The 24,703-nt window shown below is 40.9% G+C and overlaps 1 protein-coding gene across 1 annotated transcript; it reads left to right on the top strand.

Moving 5' to 3' along the window:
* Positions 1–3,819: 3,819 nt before the first annotated feature.
* On the top strand, positions 3,820–24,587 carry LOC139155690 (cytochrome P450 2J2-like). The gene is made up of 9 exons (XM_070730932.1): positions 3,820–4,008; positions 5,013–5,175; positions 7,766–7,915; positions 9,892–10,052; positions 12,758–12,934; positions 15,618–15,759; positions 18,901–19,088; positions 20,870–21,011; positions 24,124–24,587. Exons 1-9 carry the CDS (start codon positions 3,835–3,837, stop codon positions 24,306–24,308), a joined length of 1,482 nt encoding a protein of 493 aa, XP_070587033.1. The 5' UTR covers positions 3,820–3,834; the 3' UTR covers positions 24,309–24,587.
* The last annotated feature ends 116 nt before the right edge of the window (positions 24,588–24,703 follow it).

Here is a 24,703-nt window from a genome sequence, read left to right as displayed (position 1 = left end):
TATAAAGCCCTTCATGGCACCGGACCAGAATATCTCCGGGACCGCCTTCTGCCGCACGAATCCCAGCGACCAGTTAGGTCCCACAGAGTTGGCCTTCTCCGGGTCCCATCGACTAAACAATGTCATTTGGCGGGACCCAGGAGAAGAGCCTTCTCTGTGGCGGCCTCGACCCTCTGGAACCAGCTTCCCCCGGAGATTAGAACTGCCCCCACCCTCCTTGCCTTTCGTAAAGTTCTTAAGACCCATCTCTGCCGCCAGGTATGGGGGAACTGACACATCTCCTCCGGGCTTATACAGTTTATACATGGAATGTTTGTGTGTGTGCTTGCTTTTAATAATGGGGTTTTTAGTGTTTTTTAAATTATTTAGATTTGTTTTTACATTGTTCTTCTTATTGTTGTGAGCCGCCCCGAGTCCACGGAGAGGGGCGGCATACAAATCTAATAAATAAATAAATAAATAAATAAACAAACAAACAAACAAACAAATAAACAAACAAATAAATAAATAGACAGACAGACAGACAGATAAGAAAGAAAGAAAGAAAGAAAGAAAGAAAGAAAGAAAGAAAGAAAGAAAGAAAGAAAGAAAGAAAGTATGAGACATAATCCTGGACTAGATACTATCTCCGTGGCCTAAATTATTTTTTTCTGTATATTAGGTTAGATTTCATGGACAAATGGGACACCACAATTTTCCTCATGTTTTCCTCATGATTTTCGAATAATGATGGCACACTCATGGTCAGAGAGAACTTCCTTCACATGGATTAATATAACTTTTTGATAAATGCCAGTGATATTCAAACTAATAATCAAAACGCGCCTTGTTATTCATTCCCGTCGATAAAACGTGAGGAAATACGAAAAGCCTCAGATGAATCGATAGAACCATCTCCAAATGTACTAGAGAGCATCAAAGAAAAAGAAGTTGCAGAACGATGAGGGTGATAGGGACAATTTTGGTTTTTTTGCTGCTTGGGCTGTTGATTAGACTTTAATTGAAATTAAAGTCTAATTAAATTTAATTAGATTGAAAGACTAGACTTTCAATCCTGGGCCTAGAAAGTTTAGAACTAAGGCGCCTTAAGCAAGATCTAACTATTGCCCACAAGATCATATGCTGCAACGTCCTGCCTGTCGGCGACTACTTCAGCTTCAACCACAACAACACAAGAGCACACAACAGATTTAAACTTAATATTAAGCGCTCCAAACTTAACTGTAAAAAAATATGACATCAGTAACTGAGTTGTCAAAGCGTGGAACTCATTACCGGACTCCATAGTGTCATCCCCAAACCCCCAACACTTTACCCTTAGATTATCTACGGTTGACCTATCCAGATTCCTAAGAGGTCAGTAAGGGGCGAGTACAAGTGCACTACAGTGCCTTCCGTCCCCTGTCCTATTGCTCTCCTATATCTCTTCTATTCTTTCATTGATATGTTCTATTCCTGTATCTTCTCTTCTTTTCTTTCTTAGATATATTTTACTATGAGTATCTCCTCTATAACCTTCATCATGTATTTTACTATGTGTATATAGATATATACCCACTAAAATTCTCATTGTGTATTGGACTAACTAACTAACTAACTAACTAACTAACTAACTAACTAACTAACTAAATAATTTTCTTCCTGAAACAATTTTGGATTCGAAGAAATTTGCCTCCTGACCCTTTGGCTCTGCCTCTGATTGGGACATTCTTGGCAGCTGGGTTTCGCTCCGTGAAGATTACTTCCGTAAGTAATCTCCGAGACCGTCTTCTGCTGCACGAATCCCAGTGACCGATTAGGTCCCACAGAGTGGGCCTTCTCTGGGTCCCGTCAACTAAACAATGTCGCTTGGCGGGACCCAGGGGAGGAGCCTTCTCTGTGGCGGCCCCGACTCTCTGGAACCAGCTCCCCACAGAGATTAGAACTGCCCCTACCCTCCTTGCCTTTCGTAAACTCCTCAAAACCCACCTTTGTCATCAGGCATGGGGGAACTGAGATATCTCCCCCGGGCCTATACAATTTATGTATGGTATGCTTGTGTGTATGTCTGTTTAATAATGTCTTAGGAATCAGGAGAGGTCAACAGTGGATAGTCTAAGAGTAACGTTTTGGGGTTTAGGGGATGATACTACAGAGTCAGGTAGTGAGTTCCATGCATTAACTACTTGGTTACTAAAGTCGTATTTCCTGCAGTCGAGTTTGGAGCGGTTTACTTTAAGTTTGTATCTGTTGTGTTGTGTGTTGTGGTGGTTGATGCTGAAGTAGCCATTGACAGGAAGGACGTTGTAGCAGATGATTTTATGGGCTATGCTTAGGTTGCGTTTAAGGCGACGTAGTTCTAAGCTTTCTAAATCTAGGATTGTAAGTCTAGTTGCGCAGGGTATTCTGTTGTGAGTGGAGGAGTGGAGGGCTCTTCCGGTAAAGTACTGTATGTCTGGTCATTTTCTAGGGTGTTTATGTCCAAAATGCGGTGTGGGTTCCAGACAGATGAGCTGTTTTCAAGGATTGGTCTGGCAAAAGTTTTGTATGCTCTGGTTACGAAGCAGTGGAAGTGATGTGCCAGTGTCTGGAGGCTGTTGGGGCCTGGATGGGTGCCAACAGACTCAAACTCAACCCTGATAAGACGGAGTGGCTGTGGGTTTTGCCTCCCAAGGACAATCCCATCTGTCCGTTCATAACCCTGGGGGGTTGAATTATTGACCCCCTCGGAGAGGGTCCACAACTTGGGCATCCTCCTCGATCCACAGCTCACATTAGAGAACCATCTTTCAGCTGTGGCGAGGGGGGCATTTGCCCAGGTTCGCCTGGTGCACCAGTTGCGGCCCGATTTGAACCGGGACTCACTACTCACAGTCACTCATGCCCTCATCACCTCGAGGTTCGACTACTGTAATGCTCTCTACATGGGGCTACCTTTGAAAAGTGTTCGGAAACTTCAGATCGTGCAGAATGCAGCTGCGAGAGCCGATCAATTTCCGGTCACAATTCAAAGTGTTGGTTATGACCTTTAAACCTCTTCATGGCATCGGACCAGAATACCTTCGAGACCGCCTTCTGTCGCACGAATCCCAGCAACCGAATAGGTCCCACAGCGTGGGCCTTCTCCGGGTCCCGTCAACTAAACAATGTTGGTTGGCGGGCCCCAGGGGAAGAGCCTTCTCTGTGGTGGCCCCGACTCTCTGGAACCAGCTCCTCCCAGAGATTAGAACTGCCCCTACCCTCCTCACCTTTTGCAAACTCTTTAAAACCCATCTTTGTCGTCAGTCATGGGTGTACTGAGATATCTCCCCCGGGCCTATACAATTTATGTATGGTATGCTTGTGTGTATGTCTGTTTAATAATTGTTTTTTTTTAATATTTTAAACTGTAAATTATTAGATTTATTATAAACTGTTTTTATTGTGTTGTGAGCTGCCCCGAGTCTACAGAAAGGGGCGGCATACAAATCTAATTAATAATAATAATAATAATAATAATAATAATAATAATAATAATAGTAGTAGAAGTAGTAGTAGTGTGAGATTATAAGTGCAGAAACTACATAGGATTAGTTTAACAACTCTTGAAGCCTTTTGGGCACTTAGGTCATTTGACATGAGTATTCTGTAAGTTCTTGTTTGTTCAGGTTATAAAATATGGATTAATGTGGATTAATATAACTTTTTGAAAGATGCCAGTGATATTCAAACTAATAATCAAAACATGCCTTGCTATTCATTCCCATCGATGAATATGTAAAACAGGAGGAAGAGCACAAAAAACCATCAGGCAAAAGCATAGATCCATCTCCAAATCTACTAGTGAGCCTCAAAGGAAAAGAACTTTGCTGAACGATGATGATGCTTATAGGGACAATTTTGGGTTTTTTGCTGCTTGTTCTGTTGATTATTTTCTTCCTGAAACAATTTTGGATTCGAAGACATTTGCCGCCTGGTCCTTTGGCTCTGCCTCTGATTGGGACTTTCTTGGCAGTTGGCCTTTGGCTCCGTGAAGAGTACTTCCGTAAGGTATTTAATTCTAACCAGTAGTAATCATGGTTATTTTTTTGAATAACAAAATTATGGTGCAATTGATCATGCCACAATATCCATGTAAGACTTGTTTATAAATTGCTTCACAGAGAAATATCAAATAACGGGGCTGGATTTTTAGAAGGCAGAGTCTTGTTCAATCTTTCCAATAAATGTTCCACTGGGGAAAAGCAATTTTGTTATCTTAAATCTGTGACTTGTTTTCGACTAATTTTTGGCCTCTGGGTCCAAAGTTAATCACAGTTTTTGTCTATCACGTCAACTTTTAAAGCTACAGAATACCCTCAAAAGTCATACAAATTGTGCATAAATCTATCCTAGTCTCCCTTAATTGTCAAATTCAGCAAAAAAACATGTGACACATACAGATAGAATTGTCGGCTATCAATAAAATTAGCTGCCTTGGAAATGTCCCTGGGTTGGGCCGAGAGGCAAAAAAGGAGCTGTGATGTTCTTTCAATACACCAGGGTGATTCGACACAAAAATATGTAACCCTTCCCTGGTGCAGAGCTGAAGGGATTGGATACTGTAGCCTAGAGGTTAATTCTCTGCCTTACAAGGCAAAGGTTGCAGGTTCAAGTCCCAGTGGGTATGGCTAGCTGATGAGGCTGAAATAAGGCCGAAATAGATCTATCCTAGTCTCCCTTAATTTTCAAATTCAGCAAAAAAAACATGTGACACATATATATATCGTTGTTCCCCAATGTAATTGTTCCCCAGTGTAATGGATCCAATTCTTCAGAGAGAGGATGGTGGTACAAAAATTCAATAAGTGATTAAAATAGGCAAAACCAAAATAAATAAATAAAAGGATGTCCCTTTTTAGGAAAATAATTTTCAAAATCAGAAAGACGTTCTTGACAAGAATCTTAGAGAGGAAAAAATAATTCTAAACAAGGAGAATTGAATCATACAGTATTAAATAGGAATAATCCATCTATTTGATTGCAATATTTCCCATTTTTTCTTCACTTGACAGCCTGTAAAACAATATGGAAATATTTACTCCTTGTGGTACTGGCAAAAACTTACGATAGTTCTCTCTGGATTCAAAGCTGTGAAAGAAGAAATGACCAACTTCCCAGAAGAATTCTCTGATCGACCAGATAATCCTTTCTTGACTGCTTTAGGGAAAAGAAAGGGTAAGTGCAAATTGTGAGAAATTCCACCTTAATAACCATCAAACTCTTCTAATGTGTGGTAATATTAGGTGGGACTGGGGTGGGGTGGGGGAGAAGTTCTTGCCAACCTCTATCATATATGATGGACATCAAAACCATCTTAGATGGTGTAATTGTTTATGTACAAGAACGTTATTTATTTATTTATTTTATTCGATTTTTATGCCGCCCTTCTCCTTAGACTCAGGGTGGCTTACAACATGTTAGCAATAGCACTTTTTAACAGAGCCAGCATAATGCCCCTATAATCCGGGTCCTCATTTTACCCACCTCGGAAGGATGGAAGGCTGAGTCAACCTTGAGCCGGTGATGAGATTTGAACCGCTAACCTTCAGATCTACAGTCAGCTTCAGTGGCCTGCAGTACAGCAGTACAGCACTCTACCTGCTGCGACACCCCAGTTCTTATGTTATAGGCGCCAGAGACTGGATCTTATTAGTGGTGGCACAATCCATCTGAACCTTCCACCCACAACACTTAAACCAACCAGCAAAATGGGCTAATGCCTTTTTTATTTATCAAATTTAATCAAGTCCCTATTGCACTTAGGTACCAAGGTTGACTAAAATATTGTAAATTCCATTTATGTGGTTGAGTTTCAGTGGCCAGTTAACCACTGATGTATTTTTTTTTTTAAAAAACCCTCTGATGGGTTTTTAATTTTTTTAAAAAAATCCCCTCTGATGACCATGCCCTCCATCTTCAGATCATGCACCATTTTTTGAGAGGTGAACATTAACTCTATAATTAAGTGCCACTATGAATTGAGGTGAGGTGAGCAGGAGAAGTTCATGGTTGCCATAGGGGTTATGACTCCTAAGCAACCTAACCCTTGTAATCCCTAGTAAAATGTACTCAAATGGTTTGTTTATTTTTCATGATATCTTTTTTTCAGATTAACAGAGTTGGAAGGGATCTTGTAGGTCAGATCATGTTGCCAACAGCCTTAGACAAAGGCCAGTAGCAATCTAACTTCTAGGTCACAAGAAATGATTTTGATTTTAATTGATTTTATTGGATTTGTATGCCGCCCCTCTCCGTAGACTCAGGGCAGATAACAACAGTAGTAAACAGTATATGACAATCCAATATAAACAGTTAAAAATCCCTATTGTAAAACCAACATACATACAGACATACCATGCATAAAATTGTAAAGGCAAGGAGGGTGGGAGTATCTCAATTCCCCCATGCCTGGCAGCAGAGGTGGGTTTTAAGAAGCTTATGAAAGGCAAGGAGGGTGGGAGCAATTCTAATCTCTGGGGGGAGTTGGTTCCAGAGGGTCGGGGCCGCCACAGAGAAGGCTCTTCCCCTGGGTCCCGCCAAGCGACATTGTTTAATTGATGGGACCCGGAGAAGACCCACTCTGTGGGACCTAACCGGTCGCTGGGATTCGTGCAGCAGAAGGCGGTCCCTGAGATAGTCTGGTCCGGTGCCATGAAGGGCTTTATAGGTCATAACCAACACTTTGAATTGTGACCGGAAACTGATCGGCAACCAGTGCAGACTGCGGAGTCTTGGTGTAACATGGGCATATTTGGGAAAGGCCATGATTGCTCTCGCAGCTGCATTCTGCACAACCTGAAGTTTCCGAACACTTTTCAAAGGTAGCCCCAACGTCTCCCAACATCCAAATAAACAAATATTTTGTAAATAAAAAATAATATGTCCAGGATTTTATAAAAATGGCAACAGGTCACAAGGTTTTGGTATTCCCACCTGAAATTCAGACAGATGTTTGGCAAGAACTGGACCTAAATGTTTTTTTTTAAAAAACGTGAATGTTAATATTCATGAGCTTAGAAGAGTCATGTGGTAACTCGGCCAGCCAATGGGATCTATGTGCTACTGAGCATGTCCAAGGAACTGAGCTTGGAGCAAGGTATGGTCTCTAGTCTCAGTTAAGATCCAGTTCAGTCTGCAGTTATGTCTGTCTTAAGATTCCATGAAATATGATCTCTGTAAGGTATCTGCTCTCAACTTACTATAATGAAGAATATATGGTACTGTAAATATTTGTATTTGTATTTGTATTTATTAGATTTGTATGCCGCCCCTCTCCGTAGACTCGGGGCGGCTCACAACACAATAAAACAGTTCATAATAAATCTAATAATTTACTATTTAAAATATTTTAAAAAACCCATTATTAAGCAGACATACATACAAACATACCATACATAAATTATATAGGCCTGGGGGAGATATCCCAGTTCCCCCATGCTTGACGACAAAGGTGGGTTTTGAGGAGTTTACAAAAGGCAAGGAGGGTAGGGGCAGTTCTAATCTCTGGGGGGAGCTGGTTCCAGAGAGTCGGGGCCGCCACAGAGAAGGTTCTTTCCCTGGGGCCCGCCAACCAACATTGTTTAGTTGACGGGACCTGGAGAAGGCCAACTCTGTGGGACCTAATTGGTAACTGTAAATATTTTTGATGTGATTATAAAGAAGTTATTGGATTCAGTTAAAAGAAGTCAAGCTTCTGATTTATTTCTACAAGAGAGAGTAAATCCTCTGATAGGAATGACTTATTATCGTCTACTGATGCCTTCAGGAATTTTATTCTCCAATGGCCACACCTGGAAACAGCAGCGACACATTGGCATTACTTCTCTGCGGAAGCTGGGACTAGGGAAGAAAAGCATTGAGCATCAGATAGAAGATACGGCCCAGACGTTGGTGGGGATCTTTAGAGAAACAAAAGGTATGTCGTCTGGGGTAGTGATTCAAGTCCCCTTCTGCCAAAGTATAGTGATACCTTGTCTTACAAACTTAATTGGTTCCGGGATGAGGTTCTTAAGGTGAAAAGTTTGTAAGACGAAACAGTGTTTCCCATAGGAATCAATGGAAAAGCGATTAATGCATGCAATTCACCCCTTTTGCCAGCCGAAGCGCCCGTTTTTGCACTGCTGGGATTCTCCTGAGGTTCCCCTCCATAGGGAACCTCACCTCTGGACATCTGTGTTTTTGCGATGCTGCAGGGGAATCCCAACAGGGGAATCCCAGCATCGGAAAAACGAGTGCTTCGCTGGCAATGGAAGTCCGGGGGTGGGGTTTCCCAGTGAAGGGAGCATCAGTGAAATCGCAGCATCGGAAAAACACCAAAGTCCTCGAAACCCCATCTCCGGACATCTGTGTTTTTGCAATGCTGTGATTTCACTGAGGTTCCCCTTGCTGGGAAACCCTACCTCCGGACTTCCGTTGCCAGCGAAGCGCCCGTTTTTGCACTGCTGGGATTCTCCTGCAGCATCACAAAAACACAGAAGTCCAGAGGTGGAGTTTCCCATGGAGGGGAGCCTCTTGGGAATCCCAGCAGTGCAAAAAGGGGTGCTTCGCTGGCAACGGAAGACCGGAGGTGGGGCATCCCAGCAGCAGCGGTGGGTTTGTAAGTTGAAAATAGTTTGTAAGAAGAGGCAAAAAAATCTTAAACCCCGGGTTTGTATCTCGAAAAGTTTGTATGACGAGGCGTTTGTAAGACAAAGTATCACTGTATATTAAATAAAAATTGTTAGAAATTCTATTTTTGGTATATAAAGTACAACGTAGCGCAAACAAACATTACATTCACCATGTGCTTTACTGCTCAACCATAAACAGGAAACTCTGATCAGAACATATAAGAAACCATAGTATATGATAAGTATGGATGCACACTAAACACTGCCATCTGCTGGTTACATAATTCTGTTGTTGTTGCAATAAAAAAATACAGTGGTTCCTCTACCTAAGAACGCCTCTACTTATGAACTTTTATAGATAAGAACCAGGTGTTCCAGATTTTTTTGCTTCTTCTCAAGAACCATTTTCCACTTACAAACATGAGGCTCCAAAACTGTAACTGGAAAAGGCAGGGAGAAGCCTCTGTGGGGCCTCTCTAGGAATCTCCTGGGAGAAAACAGGGCCAGAAAAGGCAGGGAGAAGCCTCTGTGGGGCCTCTCTAGGAATCTCCTGGGAGGAAAAAGGGCCTCCACCCTCCCTGGGGTTCCCCAATCGCACACATTATTTGCTTTTACATTGATTCCTATGGGAAAAATTGCTTCTCCTTACATACTTTTCTACCTAAGAACCTGGTCATGGAACGAATTAAGTTCGTATTGATTGATTGTGTGCTTGTTTTTTATATATTCTGGGGTTGTTTTTATGAATTTTTTTAGCTTAAAATTGTAATTGGATTGGTGGGTATTGGATTTGTTACTATGTATTGTCTTTGCCTTTGTTGTGAGCCGCCCCGAGTCTGCGGAGAGGGGCGGCATATAAATCCAATAAATCTAATCTAATCTAATCGTAAGTAGAGGTACCACGGTACTCCTAACATGTATTCAAACAAAAATAGATACAGTGATCCCTCGTTTTTCGCGGGGGATGCATTCCAAGATCACCTGTGAAAAATGAATTTGCGTGAAGTAGATGAAAGATATATTTTTATGTATGAGTATTTGGACTTTTAAAAAACCCACCCTTTGCATCAAACCGTCATTCTATAATGTTTGTCATTATAGAACTACTGCTACTACTATCACTGGAAGTTTTCAAAATAGACTAAATAACCATTTGGCAGGGATGGTATAAAAGTCCTGCCTTGAGATGGGGATTGGAGTAGAAGACCTCTAAAGTCCCTTCTGGCTGCATGATCCTGATTCTAGCACAAATGGGTTCATGATGAAATATCTTCCTTTGCAGGGCAACCATTTGACCCTTCATTTTCAGTACTAAACGTGGTTTCTAACGTCATATGTGCTTTGAGTTTTGGACATCAGTTTTCTGCAGAAGATGAAGAGTTCCAGAAGCTGGTTGAAGCCCTTAAAATTATTTTCAAAGTCATGGGTGACTCTTTTCATGTGGTGAGTCATTTTTTCTACTAAGGAAGCAAAGCTCTCAGCAAACTACGTTTCCCTCATTTTTTTCCCCCATGGAATCCTAGAATTGACATCATGCAGGATGTTTTGGAAATACTCTACTCTTCTTTCCAGTGTGTGTGTGTGTGTGTGTGTGTGTGTGTGTGAGAGAGAGAGAGAGAGAGAGAGAGAGAAAGAAAGAAAGTGTTCTGTCGGGCTCTCTGGTAGACTGCTCCCAAAAATTCACAAGTACAAATTTCAGACACACACACGTTTGAAAATTCAAAACAATGTTCTTTATAATGAAAATTCACTTAAACTAACCCCTCTTTTGGCATAGCAAAGAGCACTGGTCTCCAAACAAACTGGTAATTTGTACAAGTCCCTTATCAGTTCTGTGATACTTAGCTTGCAGCTGTGAGGCAATTCACAGTCCTTCTTCTTTCACAAAGTGAAACACACTTTGCTCTGGTTTAGTTTCAAAGCAGGGAAAAATCAGCACACAACAAGTCAGTCAGTAAAGCAGTCATGAAACACAACGATCAGATAATCCTCCACAATGGCCAAACCCACAGGCTGCTCTTTATAGCAGCCTCACTAATGACCACAGCCCCACCCAACCACAGGTGGTCTCCTTTTCTTTGATAATAATCTCTCAGTTGTTGCTGCCTATGCATCGCTCTCCACATGCGTGGCTGTATCATTAACTCTTGTTCTGAATCCAAGGAGGAGCTAGATAACTGATCTCCTTCTGAGCTGTCTGCCACACTCTCCTCCTCCCTGTCACTCATGTCTTCTTGGTCAGAGGAGCCTTCATCAGCAGATTCCACCGGGGGCAAAACAGGCCTGCAGCATGTGGATGTCTCCCCCACATCCACAGTTCTTGGGGCAGGAGCTGGGCCAGAGCTAACCACAATAGAAAGAGAGTAAAAAATTCCAGGAGTCCAAGATAAGAAAAGGAAAAAACTTTATTTTAAGCAAAACCAAATTAACAAAGATCATATTGAAACCAAAGAGATCGCGGAAAATGTCCATGTGTCTCTAGGGTAACTATCAATACAGGATACAGCCTTTTTCTACATTTTAATTCTCAGTTTCAACACCCCTGTTTCCTCCCATATTACTCCCATATTAGAAACATAGAAACATAGAAGACTGACGACAGAAAAAGACCTCATGGTCCATCTAGTCTGCCCTTATACTACTTCCTGTATTTTTATCTTAGGATGGATACATGTTTATCCCAGGCATGCTTAAATTCAGTTACTGTGGATTTACCAACCACATCTGCTGGAAGTTTGTTCCAAGGATCTACTTTTCAGTAAAATAATATTTTCTCATGTTGCTTTTGATCTTTTCCCCAACTAACTTCAGATTGTGCCCCCTTGTTCTTGTGTTCAGTTTCCTATTAAAAACACTTCCCTCCTGAACCTTATTTAACCCTTTGACATATTTGTGTTGGTGAGATAGCACTTTCACTGCACATACTTCCCCTTTTTTGGGTATCTCTCTAAACCTTTCTGGACTTTCCAAGCTTCATTAATGATTGACAATCGTGTCTTTATTGGTCCTGCAATATTTCCACACTTCTTGTTTATCCTTTCTAAAGGTCACTTGCACGTGGGCTTGTGATACAGCTCCATATTTGTAGAGGATCAGATCTTCTCTTTTTATAGGAACAGAGTTCTTGGTTTTTACAGAAACAGGGTTGTTCGAAGCAAACGAGACAGGGCCTGATGGTTTTTCTTATAGTGTATATGTGTGTGTGTGTGTCTTGAGTGAATCTTCACTCCTGGCAAGAGCCTGGATAAGTTTTGGCAGATTTCTTTTCAAGATTTTGGAAGTAGTTTAACATTGCCCACTTCCTAAAGACCGACTCAAGGTCTCCAAGTTGACTTAATGCTTGATTAGGACTAGAATCTATTGACTCCCCATTTCTAGGCTGGTATCTTTACTACAACAAAGTGGCTCTCCCAATGGAGGAATCCATCATTTTTTCCCCTGCTATACAAACAGTATTACAGATTATTAAAGATTAGTCCAAACAGACACACACCACACGATAGAAGGAAAACAAAAGGTCTTTATCAACAGAAAGGCAGAAACAACTCCCTTTTTAAATGTCAAAGGGATTTTCTGGTACACACAAGGCACAAGTTAAATGCAATCCAATTTCTCACCCAGTAACTGGGAAATTGAGTCCAATTCCAAAGTCCAGAAATTCCAGACATAGTCTTGAACAGGGAAACAGCAAACCATGATCTTGATGAAACTATGAATCAGATAAACCATGAGGCTAAACCAGCACGCTGCTCTTTTTATCTGTAGCACTAATTACAGCAGCCCCATCTAACCATAGGTGGCCTCACTTATCTCCTGTTGTTGTTCTTAAGTCCTTCAGTTGTTCTCTCCTATGCATCACTCTAAGCATGTGTGGGTCCGTCATAAGTTCTTGTTCAGAATCCAGGGATGATAAGGATGATTGATCTCCTCCTGGGCTGTCTGCCAAACTCTCCTCTTCCCTGTCACTCACGCTTCCTTCGACAGAGGAGACTTCATCGGCAGATTCTATCAGGAGCAAAACAGGTCTGTGGCATGTGGATGTTTCCCCCACATCCACATCCACATTCCTTGGGGCAGGAGCTGGGGCAGAGCTAACCAGAACACATATGGTGGGGAATAAATAATGTTTCCTTTTCTCTTCCTGTTAGATGTATGATTTGTTCCCACAATTAATGAAACACCTCCCAGGCCCTCACAAGGAAGCCCTGGCTTCTGCGGATATTATCCATGCATTTGCAAAGCAGGAAATAGAGAAACACCAGGAATCTCAGTGTCTACATGAGCCACAAGATTTCATTGATTACTATCTTCTTCAGATGGAGAAGGTATGCATCTATTGTGATTCAATACACAGGCAAGAAATTATTATCTTCCTTGACATGAATAAACAAGCAGAGCTACTGATAACGTATTACTTCATCTTGGATTTTTCTTCTTGTTTATTCAGCTCCCATTGTGAATTTATCCTATGCTTTTAGATGAGAACTGTTTTGTCTAAGCTAGAAGCCCTACAAGAAATGGGTCCACAAACAACTGGATTATCCAAGTTTTCAGTATATATTTTTTAAAAACAAATCATAGCAGAAATAGTTAACTGTAGCAAGAGATAAAAGTGAATTCTGGGCAGCATTCCATGTCTAATTACCATCTGCTATCACAGTCTGAACCTGGAAGTCATTAAAAGGTTATCTTAAATCCAGTATTTAATTCACCACATTTACAGTACTTTGGCGGGAATCCCAGAAAAGCAAACAATTGCAATTTCCACATCGATTTATTTTAACAGAAATCGTTCTTGATTACCAGGTTTAAACTATCTTTAGTTAAACATTGGCGTTTACAAAGATCTCATCACAAGACCTTTGCTTATATAACCACAAGGCATAGCCAAGTGTTCTATAGAGCTATTCAGACCCAGATCTTTTCCTCCTCAAATATTCCTGCCTGCTAATACTTCTGTGCACCCTTGCATCTAGAAGGGGCTCTTTGTCGTCTCCTGAGTCACTCAAAAGCACCTCTGAAGGTGCAACAGTCCCTGATTGGCTTTCAGCCTCTGACACCACATCCCCTTTGACTTCCTGGGTCTCAGACTTGGGTGCCAAGTATAAAGGTCTAGAATACCAAAACACACCCGTCTCTTGATCCTCAGAATCTGTGATCACATGAGCAGGATTGGGACGGGCCACAACAAGAATTATATAGTACCTCTGTTTTCCTTAGATGTGGAAGGTGAAGGAAACTGTTAACTGATAACTATTTGTTATTATCTCATGTCCCCCTGCCATTCTTTTTATTAAACAAGTTCCATTATGAAGAAAAAATATTAGTAGGATAGGGATTTTGAATCATTCATATTTAATCTTTGAAAAGATTGGGAGACGACAGATACTTCCATAGCCTTAACTATAGGTAAAAATTTAAAATATTTTAAAAGAAGAAGGAAGAAAAGGTTGTCCTTTCGCAAGTTTTGGGGGAAAGACCCAGAAGTAGGGTCTTTTTTCGAAGTAACTTATCGTACTTACCCATGTAGAGCATGTTCCAATAATCCAACCAAGAGATAAACAGAATATGAGTGATACAGGAATAGGCACTAGTAGAAGTTGTACAAAGATAATCTGAGCTATGGCTGCCACCTGCAGTTTGAGGAGACATTGTGAGTCTAGAAGAACCGCCAGAAACCCAGAAACTAAAACAACTACAGTAAAGCTACATAGAATTCATTGTAATTTTCATTTTCTATTTTGAACATCAGAGCAAGAATGACCCTGACTCTACCTAATAGGTGTTGTAAATCTAGGATAGGGGTGTCAACACTGTGGGCATGGCTTATGCAGGATGCCCTGCATTTTCTTTTAACATTTTTCAGTGCAAATTGGGTGCTCTGGGGTGGAGTTCCATTTTCGCTACCCTCTGCATTCCCCCCCCCCCACGTCCGGGCAGTAGCCCACCCCTGGGTGTCAAACTCGATTTCATTGCAGACCACAGTAGGTGTTGTCTTTGACCTTAGGGGAACGGGTTGGCCATTATTAAGGTGCATGTGGCCAGCTTTATTTATTTTATTTATTTATTAGATTTGTATGCTGCCCCTCTCCGTAGACTCGGGGCGGGTCACAACAAAATAAAAACAGTTCATGACAAATCTAATAATTATAATTTAAAATATTTTTAAAAACCCGTTACTAAGCAAACATACATACAAACATACCATGCATAAATTGTATATGCCCGGGGGAGATGTCTCACTTCCCCCATGCCTGACAACAAAGATGTGTTTTAAGGAGCTTACGAAAGGCAAGGAGAGTAGGGGCAGTTCTAATCTCTGGGGGGAGCTGGTTCCAGAGAGTCGGGGCTGCCACAGAGAAGGCTCTTCCCCTGGGGCCCGCCAACCGACATTGTTTAGTTGACGGGACCCGGAGAAGGCCCACTCTAATCGTTCACTGGGATTCGTGCGGCAGAAGGCAGTCTCGGAGATATTCTGGTCCGATGCCATGAAGGGCTTTAAAGGTCATAACCAACACTTTGAATTGTGACCGGAAATTGATCGGCAACCAATGCAGACTGCGCGGAGTGTTGGTGTAACATGGGCATACCTAGCTTGATGTCACTCATGTTAGCGGTGCCTGAGCTTTGGAGCCTGAGTGTTTTGCTAGTGAAAAGAAGCTCCCAATCTTTGTTTCCAGCTGCGATGGCCTCCTGCAACCGCCTGCCAGCGAAAACATTTCTGCTGATAGAGGCACCATGGGCCGATCCTTCACTGTTCCCAGGTGAGCCCCACAAGCTATATTTAAGCACCCCACTGGCCATATCCAGCCTGCAGGCCTTGAATTTGATGCCCCTGACCTAGCAGAACCCCCAGGAAAAAAATAACCACAGGAAAGCTACATAGGAAATCTATATATATTACTACATGTCTATTTTTCTTCCTATGTATTTGTGCATTGGATAAATAAATAAATAAATAAATAAATAGAATTCATTTTAATTTTAATTTTCCATTTGAAACATCAGAGCAAAAATGATCCCAATTCTACCTACAACGAAGAGAACCTGGTTCAATGTGTTTTTGATTTTTTTTCTGCTGGAACAGAGACAACCTTCGCTACTCTGATGTGGGCTCTGCTCCTCTTGACAAATCATCCTGACATTCAAGGTGAGTGAAATCTGGATTATGGGAACAAGGGCTGGACTCAGGTTTTAAAACACAGAGGAATCATTTGAAAATATGAGAAATGTTAAGGGCTGTGAATGATGAGCTGAATCTATTCTTCATAGTAATCTTCCTAAGTGGATTCCTGAATTATGAACATGATCTTAACATGATTAAATGAAAACGTAAAAGGTATCAAGGTGCCATGTAACACCCCAATGAAAGAAGACTCTGTGACAAGCAGTTCCTCAAAGTTCCACTTTATTAGAGATGTCATATTGGCACATCTGGGAAAAGCAAAATCTGAAAGTTTCTGGGTTTTCCCCACCCAAAAGAAAGTCAAAGACCCAGCCCCTCCACTCACATGTCCATCCTATGATCCAATCAATTCATCATCCCAACTGGTGACAACTCCCAGTCACACCTCTTCCAGGTGCAGGCTAAACGTCCTTGACTCTTAGAGAAAGAATATTGTTATGACTAAATAACTTTACCAACTCCATGCAACTCCCCTACCACTTTCCCACAGCACTAAGTGTGGCAGCCCTGAAGATCCAAAGAAAAAGATGGCCTCAAGGACTGAGAGAGGGGCTGCATGAACACTTGTATAAGAGAGTTTTAGTTTATCTTGATGATATATTGATTCATACTGAAACTAAGATGCAACATGTTAAATTGCTACAGGAGGTTTTGAAGAAATTAAGGGCAGCTAAGTTGTTTTTGGATATGCTTTTAATTTTTTTCTCTCCACCTACAATCATACAATGCAATATACCATCTATTTTTCATTACAATAATAGGCAGTATCGTGTTAGTAAAACATATACGATCACAAAAATTCATATTTATTGATTTCGGTATACATCATTTTTCCATATAGCCAACTTTCTAATTTTGTCAACCAGATAAATTAAGTTATTTGCCAAACTATCCAAATGCGATTTTCAATCAGCCTCCAGGGCTGATAGAAGTTACATACGGGGAGACTTTTTTGATATCCTCATTCAAGTATTGAGCGAGGAACTAAAAACTGGAAAATAGTGCAAAGCTCAAACAATTGAGTATATTTTAAATTCAGATTCTTCCTCTCAGCCAAAATTATGTGTAGGAGATCAAATTAGGATATGATAATGAGTATCTATGTTATATCTATATCTACATCTACATCTCTATCTATATCATCTACATCTACATCTACATTTATCTATATCTATATCATCTATATCTTTATCTTTATCTCTATCTCTATATCATCTCTATCTATCTATCTATCTATCTATCTATCTATCATCTATCTATCTATCTATCTATCTATCTATCTATCTATCTATCTATCCATCCACTTATCTATCCATCTAATCTATATCATATTGATATACAATTTGAAAAGTTGACATTAAACCCCCTCTAAGCAATTTACAAAAGTCAGCATATTTGCCCCCAACAATATGGGTTCTTATTTTACCCACCCCAGAAGTATGGAAGGATGAATCAACCTAGTGAGGTTCTAACTGCCAAATTGTAGGCAGCAGACAGTCAACAGAAGTAGCATGCGGTACTGCACTGCAACCATTGCGCCAACCTGGGTCTTCTGATAAGATGGTTGTTAAGTCTATACCAGAAGGCAGTACAGGAAGCAATGGATGGAAACTCATCAAGGAAAGAAGCAACCTGGAATTAAGCAGAAATTTCCTGACAGTGAGGACCAGTGGAATGAATTGCCTTCAGAAGTTATGGCTGCTCCAACATTGGAGATTTTAAAGAAGAGATTGGACAACCATTTGTCTAACATGATAGAGGATTTCCTACTTGAGCCAAGGGCTAGACTAGAAGACTACTTTTATTCTGTTATTTTTGTTATAACTTGTTTTTGTTAAGTTATCCTTTCCCCCTAGGCTACTACAAGTTATGCATGGTATGTTTGTGTGTATGTTTGGTTTTTTATAATAAGGGTTTTTTAGTTGTTTTTATTAATTGGATGGTTCATGTTGTCTACCACTGTTGTTAGCCGCCCCGAGTCTGCGGAGAGGGGCGGCATACAAATCCAATAAATAATAATAATAATAATAATAATAATAATAATAATAATAATAATAATTAATAATAATAATAATTAATAATAATATACACTTTCTGAGCTGCCATTGTGCCCTGGTTGACAAGGGGCTACTCAAACCACAGTTCAGGTCCTGTTATATTATTCTCTACATAAGGATTCTGCCCTTATGTTATAACTCCTTAGCTGGTAAAATATTCTGAGAAATTCCTATCTCTTTTATAAACAAGTTTTACTATTGGATCAGTATGACACATTTCTTTGAATGTGGCTACATTCCTCTCTAAAGAGGTAAAATTGTACAGAATTGTCCACCTCTCAATGATCTCAGCATAAGCTGTAAGGTAAAATTCTGTCTTGTTCTGTTCAATTGTTTATAAAGTCTTCATTTTTAACTCTGGTCTGTGATCATAATGATGGATTGATGGATACTTCTGAGGATTAAAATTGGGAAATGAATAAATAATCATTTATTATTTCCGGTCACAATTTCCGGTCACAATTCAAAGTGTTGGTTATGACCTTTAAAGCCCTTCATGGCATCGGACCAGAATATCTCCGAGACCGCCTTCTGCCGCACGAATCCCAGCGACCGATTAGGTCCCACAGAGTGGGCCTCCTCCGGGTCCCGTCAACCAAACAATGTCGGTTGGCGGGCCCCAGGGGGAGAGCCTTCTCTGTGGCGGCACCGACTCTCTGGAACCAACTCCCCCCGGAGATCAGAACTGCCCCTACTCTTCCTGCCTTCCGCAAACTCCTCAAAACCCACCTTTGCCATCAGGCATGGGGAAACTAAACATCTCCCCCTGGGCACGTTGAATTTATACATGGTATGCTTGTGTGTATGTATCTTAGTATATCGGGTTTTTTAAATTTTTCAATATTTTAATTAATTGGATTATGTATTGGATTGTTTTTCACTTGTTGTGAGCCGCCCGAGTCTTCGGAGAGGGGCGGCATACAAATCCAAATAATAAATAAATAAATAAATAAATAAATGAACAAAGGAATTAAAAATGCAATATTTGAACATAAAGCTTCTGTATACCCCCTTTTCCTCCTCCTCCTCCTCCTCCTCCTTATTCCAGAGAAAGTCCAGAAAGAGATTGAAGATGCATTTGGTTCCTCAGGGTCAATTTCCTACCAGGATCGGAAGAAGCTGCCCTACACCAATGCTGTGATTCATGAAATGCAACGTTTTAAATATGTCTTGCTATATGGGGTCCCCAGGCAAAGTACAAAGGATGTGACCATGAGGGGATATCACATTCCAAAGGTGAGAAACATGTTCAGGATGCATTGCAGTAGCCCAAAATGGAAGAAAAAGGGAAATATGGCCCTTGGACAGAAGGTGAGAAACGCTAATTAGCCTTGTAAAATTAAATAAGCAAGAATATCAGACATTTTTGAGGGATGAATTATGGGTGTAAATAATAATAATAATAATAATAATAATAATAATAATAATAATAATAATAATAAATAACAACAACAACAACAACAACAATAATAATAATAATAATTATTATTATTATTATTATTTATTGGATTTGTATGCCGCCCCTCTCCATAGACTCGGGGCAGCTAACAACAATAATAAAAACAACATGTACAATCCAATAATAAAAAACAACTAAAACCGCTATTATAAAACCAAACATACACACAGACATACCATGCATAACTTGTAATGGCCTAGGGGGAAGAGCTATCTCAACTCCCCCATGCCTGGCGGTATAAATGAATCTTGAGTAGTTTACGAAAGACAGGGAGGGTGGGGGCAGTTCTAATCTCTGGGAGGAGTTGGTTCCAGAGGGCCAGGGCCGTCACAGAGAAGGCTCTTCCCCTGGGGCCTACCAAACGACATTGTTTAGTCGATGGGACCCGGAGAAAGCCAACTCTGTGGGACCTTATCGGTCGCTGGGATTCGTGCGGTAGCAGGCGGCTCCATAGGTAATCTGGTCCAATGCCATCTAGGGCTTTAAAGGTAATTACCAACACTTTGAATTGTGACTGGAAACTGATTGGCAGCCAATGCAAGCCACGGAGTGTTGAAGAAACGTGGGCGAATCTTGGAAGTCACATGATGGCTCTCGTGGCTGCGTTCTGCATGATCTGGAGTTTCTGAACACTTTTCAGAGGTAGCCCCATGTAGAGAGCGTTGCAAATCCAAAGACCTCTCTGATATTAAAAATAGAACCTTAAATGTTTTATATTCATCCTACGAAGTTGATAAGAGTTTTAGGGGCAGAACTTAAAATCAGAATTGTAGTCATGCATAGCCATGTTTCTCTGTTCTCTTCTTCAAGAGACAAGGTGACCTTAGTTAATAGTATTTTTTAAATTTTATTTATTTATTTTGTCCAATACATAATACACATTGAAGGGAATAGATATGTAATAATATAAAGAAAGAAAAGAATAGAAGAAAAGATATAAAAGTATAGGTTAACTTATTTGAATGGAAGAAAAGATAAACGAGATAAGGAGAGACAATTGGACAGGGGATGGAAGGCACACTGGTGCACTTATGCACGCCCTTTACTGACCTCTAAGGAATCTGGAGAGGTCAATCGTGGATAGTCTAAGGGAAAAATGTTGGAGGTTAGGGGTTGACACTACTGAGTCCGGTAATGACTTCCACGCTTCGACAACTCAGTTGCTGAAGTCATATTTTTTACAGTCAAGTTTGGAGCGGTTAATATTAAGTTTGAATCTGTTGCGTGCTCTTGTGTTTTTTTTTTTTCTTGTGTTGTTGCGATTAATGCTGAAGTAGTCATTGACAGGTAGAATGTTGCAGCATATGATCTTGTGGGCAATACTTAGATCGTGTTTTAGGCGACGTAGTTCTACGCTTTCTAGACTTTCTAGTTAAGAGAAAGAAAGTTAAGCTGCTGAGCAGCCACTGCCCACAGAAACTGCTCTGAGAAACTAATAAACACGGATGTACAAAGGCAGGTTACGTGCGAGGGTTTCATCAATATTGTTTGGACTTCTTTGCCTGTTTCCTTTATGAAACTGTTCTGTTTAAGCATATATACATATATATATTTACAGGGGACCTTTATCACCCCAGACCTGCGCTCTGTTCTCCTGGACCCTGAACAATGGGAGACTCCTGGAAAATTCAATCCAAATCATTTTTTAGACAAGGAGGGCAAATTCATTGACCGAGACGAGTTTCTGCCCTTTGGAATAGGTAAATCTGTGAGCTCAAAGTGGCTTCCTCAATTCTTATTTCATTTATTTATTTATTTTATTACATTTATATTTCACCCATCTCATTAGCAAGTTTTTCTTGGCAGCTTACAACTTAAAGATTCCCACAATCAAATCCCCTGAGCTGTCCTGAGGTCATCCAAATCTATCTATCAATCAATCTATCTATCTATCTATCTATCTATCTATCTATCTATCTATCTATCTATCTATCTATCATCTATCTATCTATCTATCTATCTATCTATCTATCTATCTATCTATCGATCTACCTACCTACCTACCTACCTACCTACCTACCTACCTTATCTATCTATCTATCTATCTATCTATCTATCTATCTATCTATCTATCTATCTATCTATCTATCTATCTATCTACCTACCTACCTACCTACCTACCTACCTACCTACCTCTATCTATCTATCTATCTATCTATCTATCTATCTATCTATCTATCTATCTATCTATCTATCTATCTATCTATCTATCTATCTATCTATCTATATATCTACCTACCTACCTACCTAATCTATCTATCTATCTATCTATCTATCTATCTATCTATCTATCTATCTATCTATCTATCTATCTATCTCTCTCTCTCTCTCTCTCTCTCTGTCTGTCTGTCTGTCTGTCTGTCTATCTATCTATTCTCTTTTTATGCCGCCCTTCTCTTTAGACTCAGGGCGGCTGACAAGATGTTAGCAATAGCACTTCTGAACAGAACCAGCCTATTGCCCCCACAATCTATGTCCTCATTTTACCCACCTCGGAAGGATGGAAGGCTGAGTCAACCTTGAGCCGGTGATGAGATTTGAACCGCTGACCTGCAGATCTACACTCAGCTTCAGTGGCCTGCAGTACAGCACTCTACCTGAATCCTAATTTCTTCCAGTTGGTGGGGAAGATTCATGGCAAACTTTACATTCTGGACCATTCCTGAACAGACAAGATGACCATGAGACATAGAAACATAGAAGTCTGACGGCAGAAAAAGACCTCATGATCCATCTAGTCTGCCCTTATACTATTTTTTGTATTTTATCTTAGGATGGATATATGTTTATCCCAGGCACGTTTAAATTCAGTGACTGTGGATTTACCAACCACGTCTGCTGGAAGTTTGTTCCAAGGATCTACTACTCTTTCAGTAAAATAATATTTTCTCACGTTGCTTTTGATCTTTCCCCCAACTAACTTCAGATTGTGTCCCCTTGTTCTTGTGTTCACTTTCCTATTGAAAATACTTCCCTCCTGAACCTTATTTAATCCTTTGACATTTAAATTTTTCGATCATGTCCCCCCTTTTCCTTCTGTCCTCCAGACTATACAGATTGAGTTCTTGAAGTCTTTCCTGATAAGTGTTATGCTTAAGACCTTCTACCATTCTTGTAGCCCGTCTTTGGACCCGTTCAATCTTGTCAATATCTCTTTGTAGGTGAGGTCTCTAGAACTGAACACAGTATTCCAAATGGGGTCTCACCAGCGCTCTATATAGCGGGATCACAATCTCACTCTTCCTGCTTGTTATACCTCTAGCTATGCAGCCAAGCATCCTACTTGCTTTTCCTACTGCCTGACCACACTGCTCACCCATTTTGAGACTGTCAGAAATCACTACCCCTAAATCCTTCTCTTCTGAAGTTTTTTTCTAACACAGAACGCCCAATACAGTACTCAGATTGAGGATTCCTTTTCCCCAAGTGCATTATTTTACATTTGGAAACATTAAACTGCAGTTTCCATTGCTTTGACCATTTATCTAGTAAAGCTAAATCATTTACCATATTACAGACGCCTCCGGGAATATCAACCCTATTGCACACTTTAGAGTCATCGGCAAATAGGCAAACATTCCCTACCAAACTTTCCCCTATGTCACTCACAAACATATTAAAAAGAATAGGACCCAGAACAGACCCTTGTGACTCCAGAACTCAGAACTGAAGATTTAAGTCCCTGGCCAAAAAAAAAAGGTCAAATGCGATTTGTGGTGGGCCACCATCGCACAGCACTACCAGAACACGGCACGGGCACGCATGCGCTTCTGGCAGGTGTGCACTTCTAATGCGGGATTTGGCTGTGCATTCCCAAAAGCCAAATCATGCGCAAGAACGCTCGTGCACGCAAAAATTTGCCCATTTTCAGCTTTTTTGAGCAGTGCAGTTTAATCCCCAGGCTTTTGATCCTTTTAGTTGCCCTTCTTTGAACTTTTTCCAAAGTCTTGATGTGTTTTTGATAATATGGTAGCAAAAATTGGTTGCGGTATTCCAGGTGTGGTCTTACAAGGGTTTTTATTATTATTATTATTTATTTATTTATTGGATTTGTATGCCGCCCCTCTCCGCAGACTTGGGGAGGCTAATAACAATGATAAAAAACAACATGTAACAATCCAATTTAATAAAACAACTAAAAACCCTTATTATAAAACCCAAACATACACACACACAAACATACCATACATAACTTGTAATGGCCTGGGGGAAGGAATATCCTAACTTCCCCATGCCTGGCGACAAAGGTGGGTCTTGAGTAATTTGCGAAAGACAAGGAGGGTGGGGGCCGTTCTAATCTCTGGAGGGAGTTGAGGGCTGGGGCCGCCACAGAGAAGGATCTTCCCCTGGGGCCGGCCAAACGACATTGTTTGGTCGCCGGGACCCGGAGAAGGCCAACTCTGTGGGACCTAACCGGTCGCTGGGATTCGTGCGGCAGAAGTCGGTTCCGGATGTATTCTGGCCCAATGCCATGTAGGGCTTTAAGGGTCATTACCAACACTTTGAATTGTGACCAGAAACCGATCGGCAGCCAGTACAGGCCGCAGAGTGTTTCAGAAACGTGGGCGAATCTTGGAAGCCCCACGATGGCTCTCACGGCTGCGTTCTGCACGATCTGAAGTTCCCGAACACTTTTCAGAGGTAGCCCCATGTAGAGAGCGTTGCAGTAATCGAACCTCGAGGTGATGAGGGCATGAGCGACTGTGAGCAATGACTCCCTGTCCAAACCTTTATAAAGGTTTTTTGATGATTCGGTATAAATCTGTAGAACAGATTATTATCCTCTTTATTCATGTTTTGTCTCATGTACAGGTGAACGTGTCTGTGTGGGACAGCAGCTGGCAAGAGTTGAGATCTTCGTCTTTCTGACCATCCTGTTGAGGTCCTTCAGCTTCCGGTTGCCTGAAGGAGTGAAAGAACTCAATGAAGAACCTGTTCCAAAGATCACAATGCATCCTCACCCTTACAAACTATGTGCTATTCCAACACAGGCCTAAACTTTTAAAACCACCATAAAAAGCATAAAACTCTTTTCTATATGCCTCTTCACTTAATTTATTCCCCCCCCTTCATTTATTCTACATTAAAACTTTGTCACAAACATACCCAACCATGTCAAACCAGAAGGCCATGGCATCTCAGGACTCCTCCACAACTGGATTACAGTACTGCATTCCTGTCAAATAGGCAACAAATTGTCAAAATTGGTAGTGCCAACTCCACCCCCGCCCCTGTCATAAGCGGCGTCCCCCAGGGAAGTGTATTAGGTCCTACTCTCTTCATTCTCTACATCAATTATCTCTGTGACCACATAGAAAGCAACTGTGTTCTTTTTGCCGACGATGTGAAACTTTTCAACACCACTGATAACACACTCCCTCTCCCAAAAGAC

The sequence above is a fragment of the Erythrolamprus reginae genome, unplaced genomic scaffold, assembly GCF_031021105.1.
Source record: "Erythrolamprus reginae isolate rEryReg1 unplaced genomic scaffold, rEryReg1.hap1 H_46, whole genome shotgun sequence".
NCBI classification, from domain to species: Eukaryota; Metazoa; Chordata; class Lepidosauria; order Squamata; family Dipsadidae; genus Erythrolamprus; species Erythrolamprus reginae.
The sequence above is the reverse complement of the archived record's forward strand: the minus strand, read 5'-3'. Positions and strand labels throughout refer to the sequence as shown.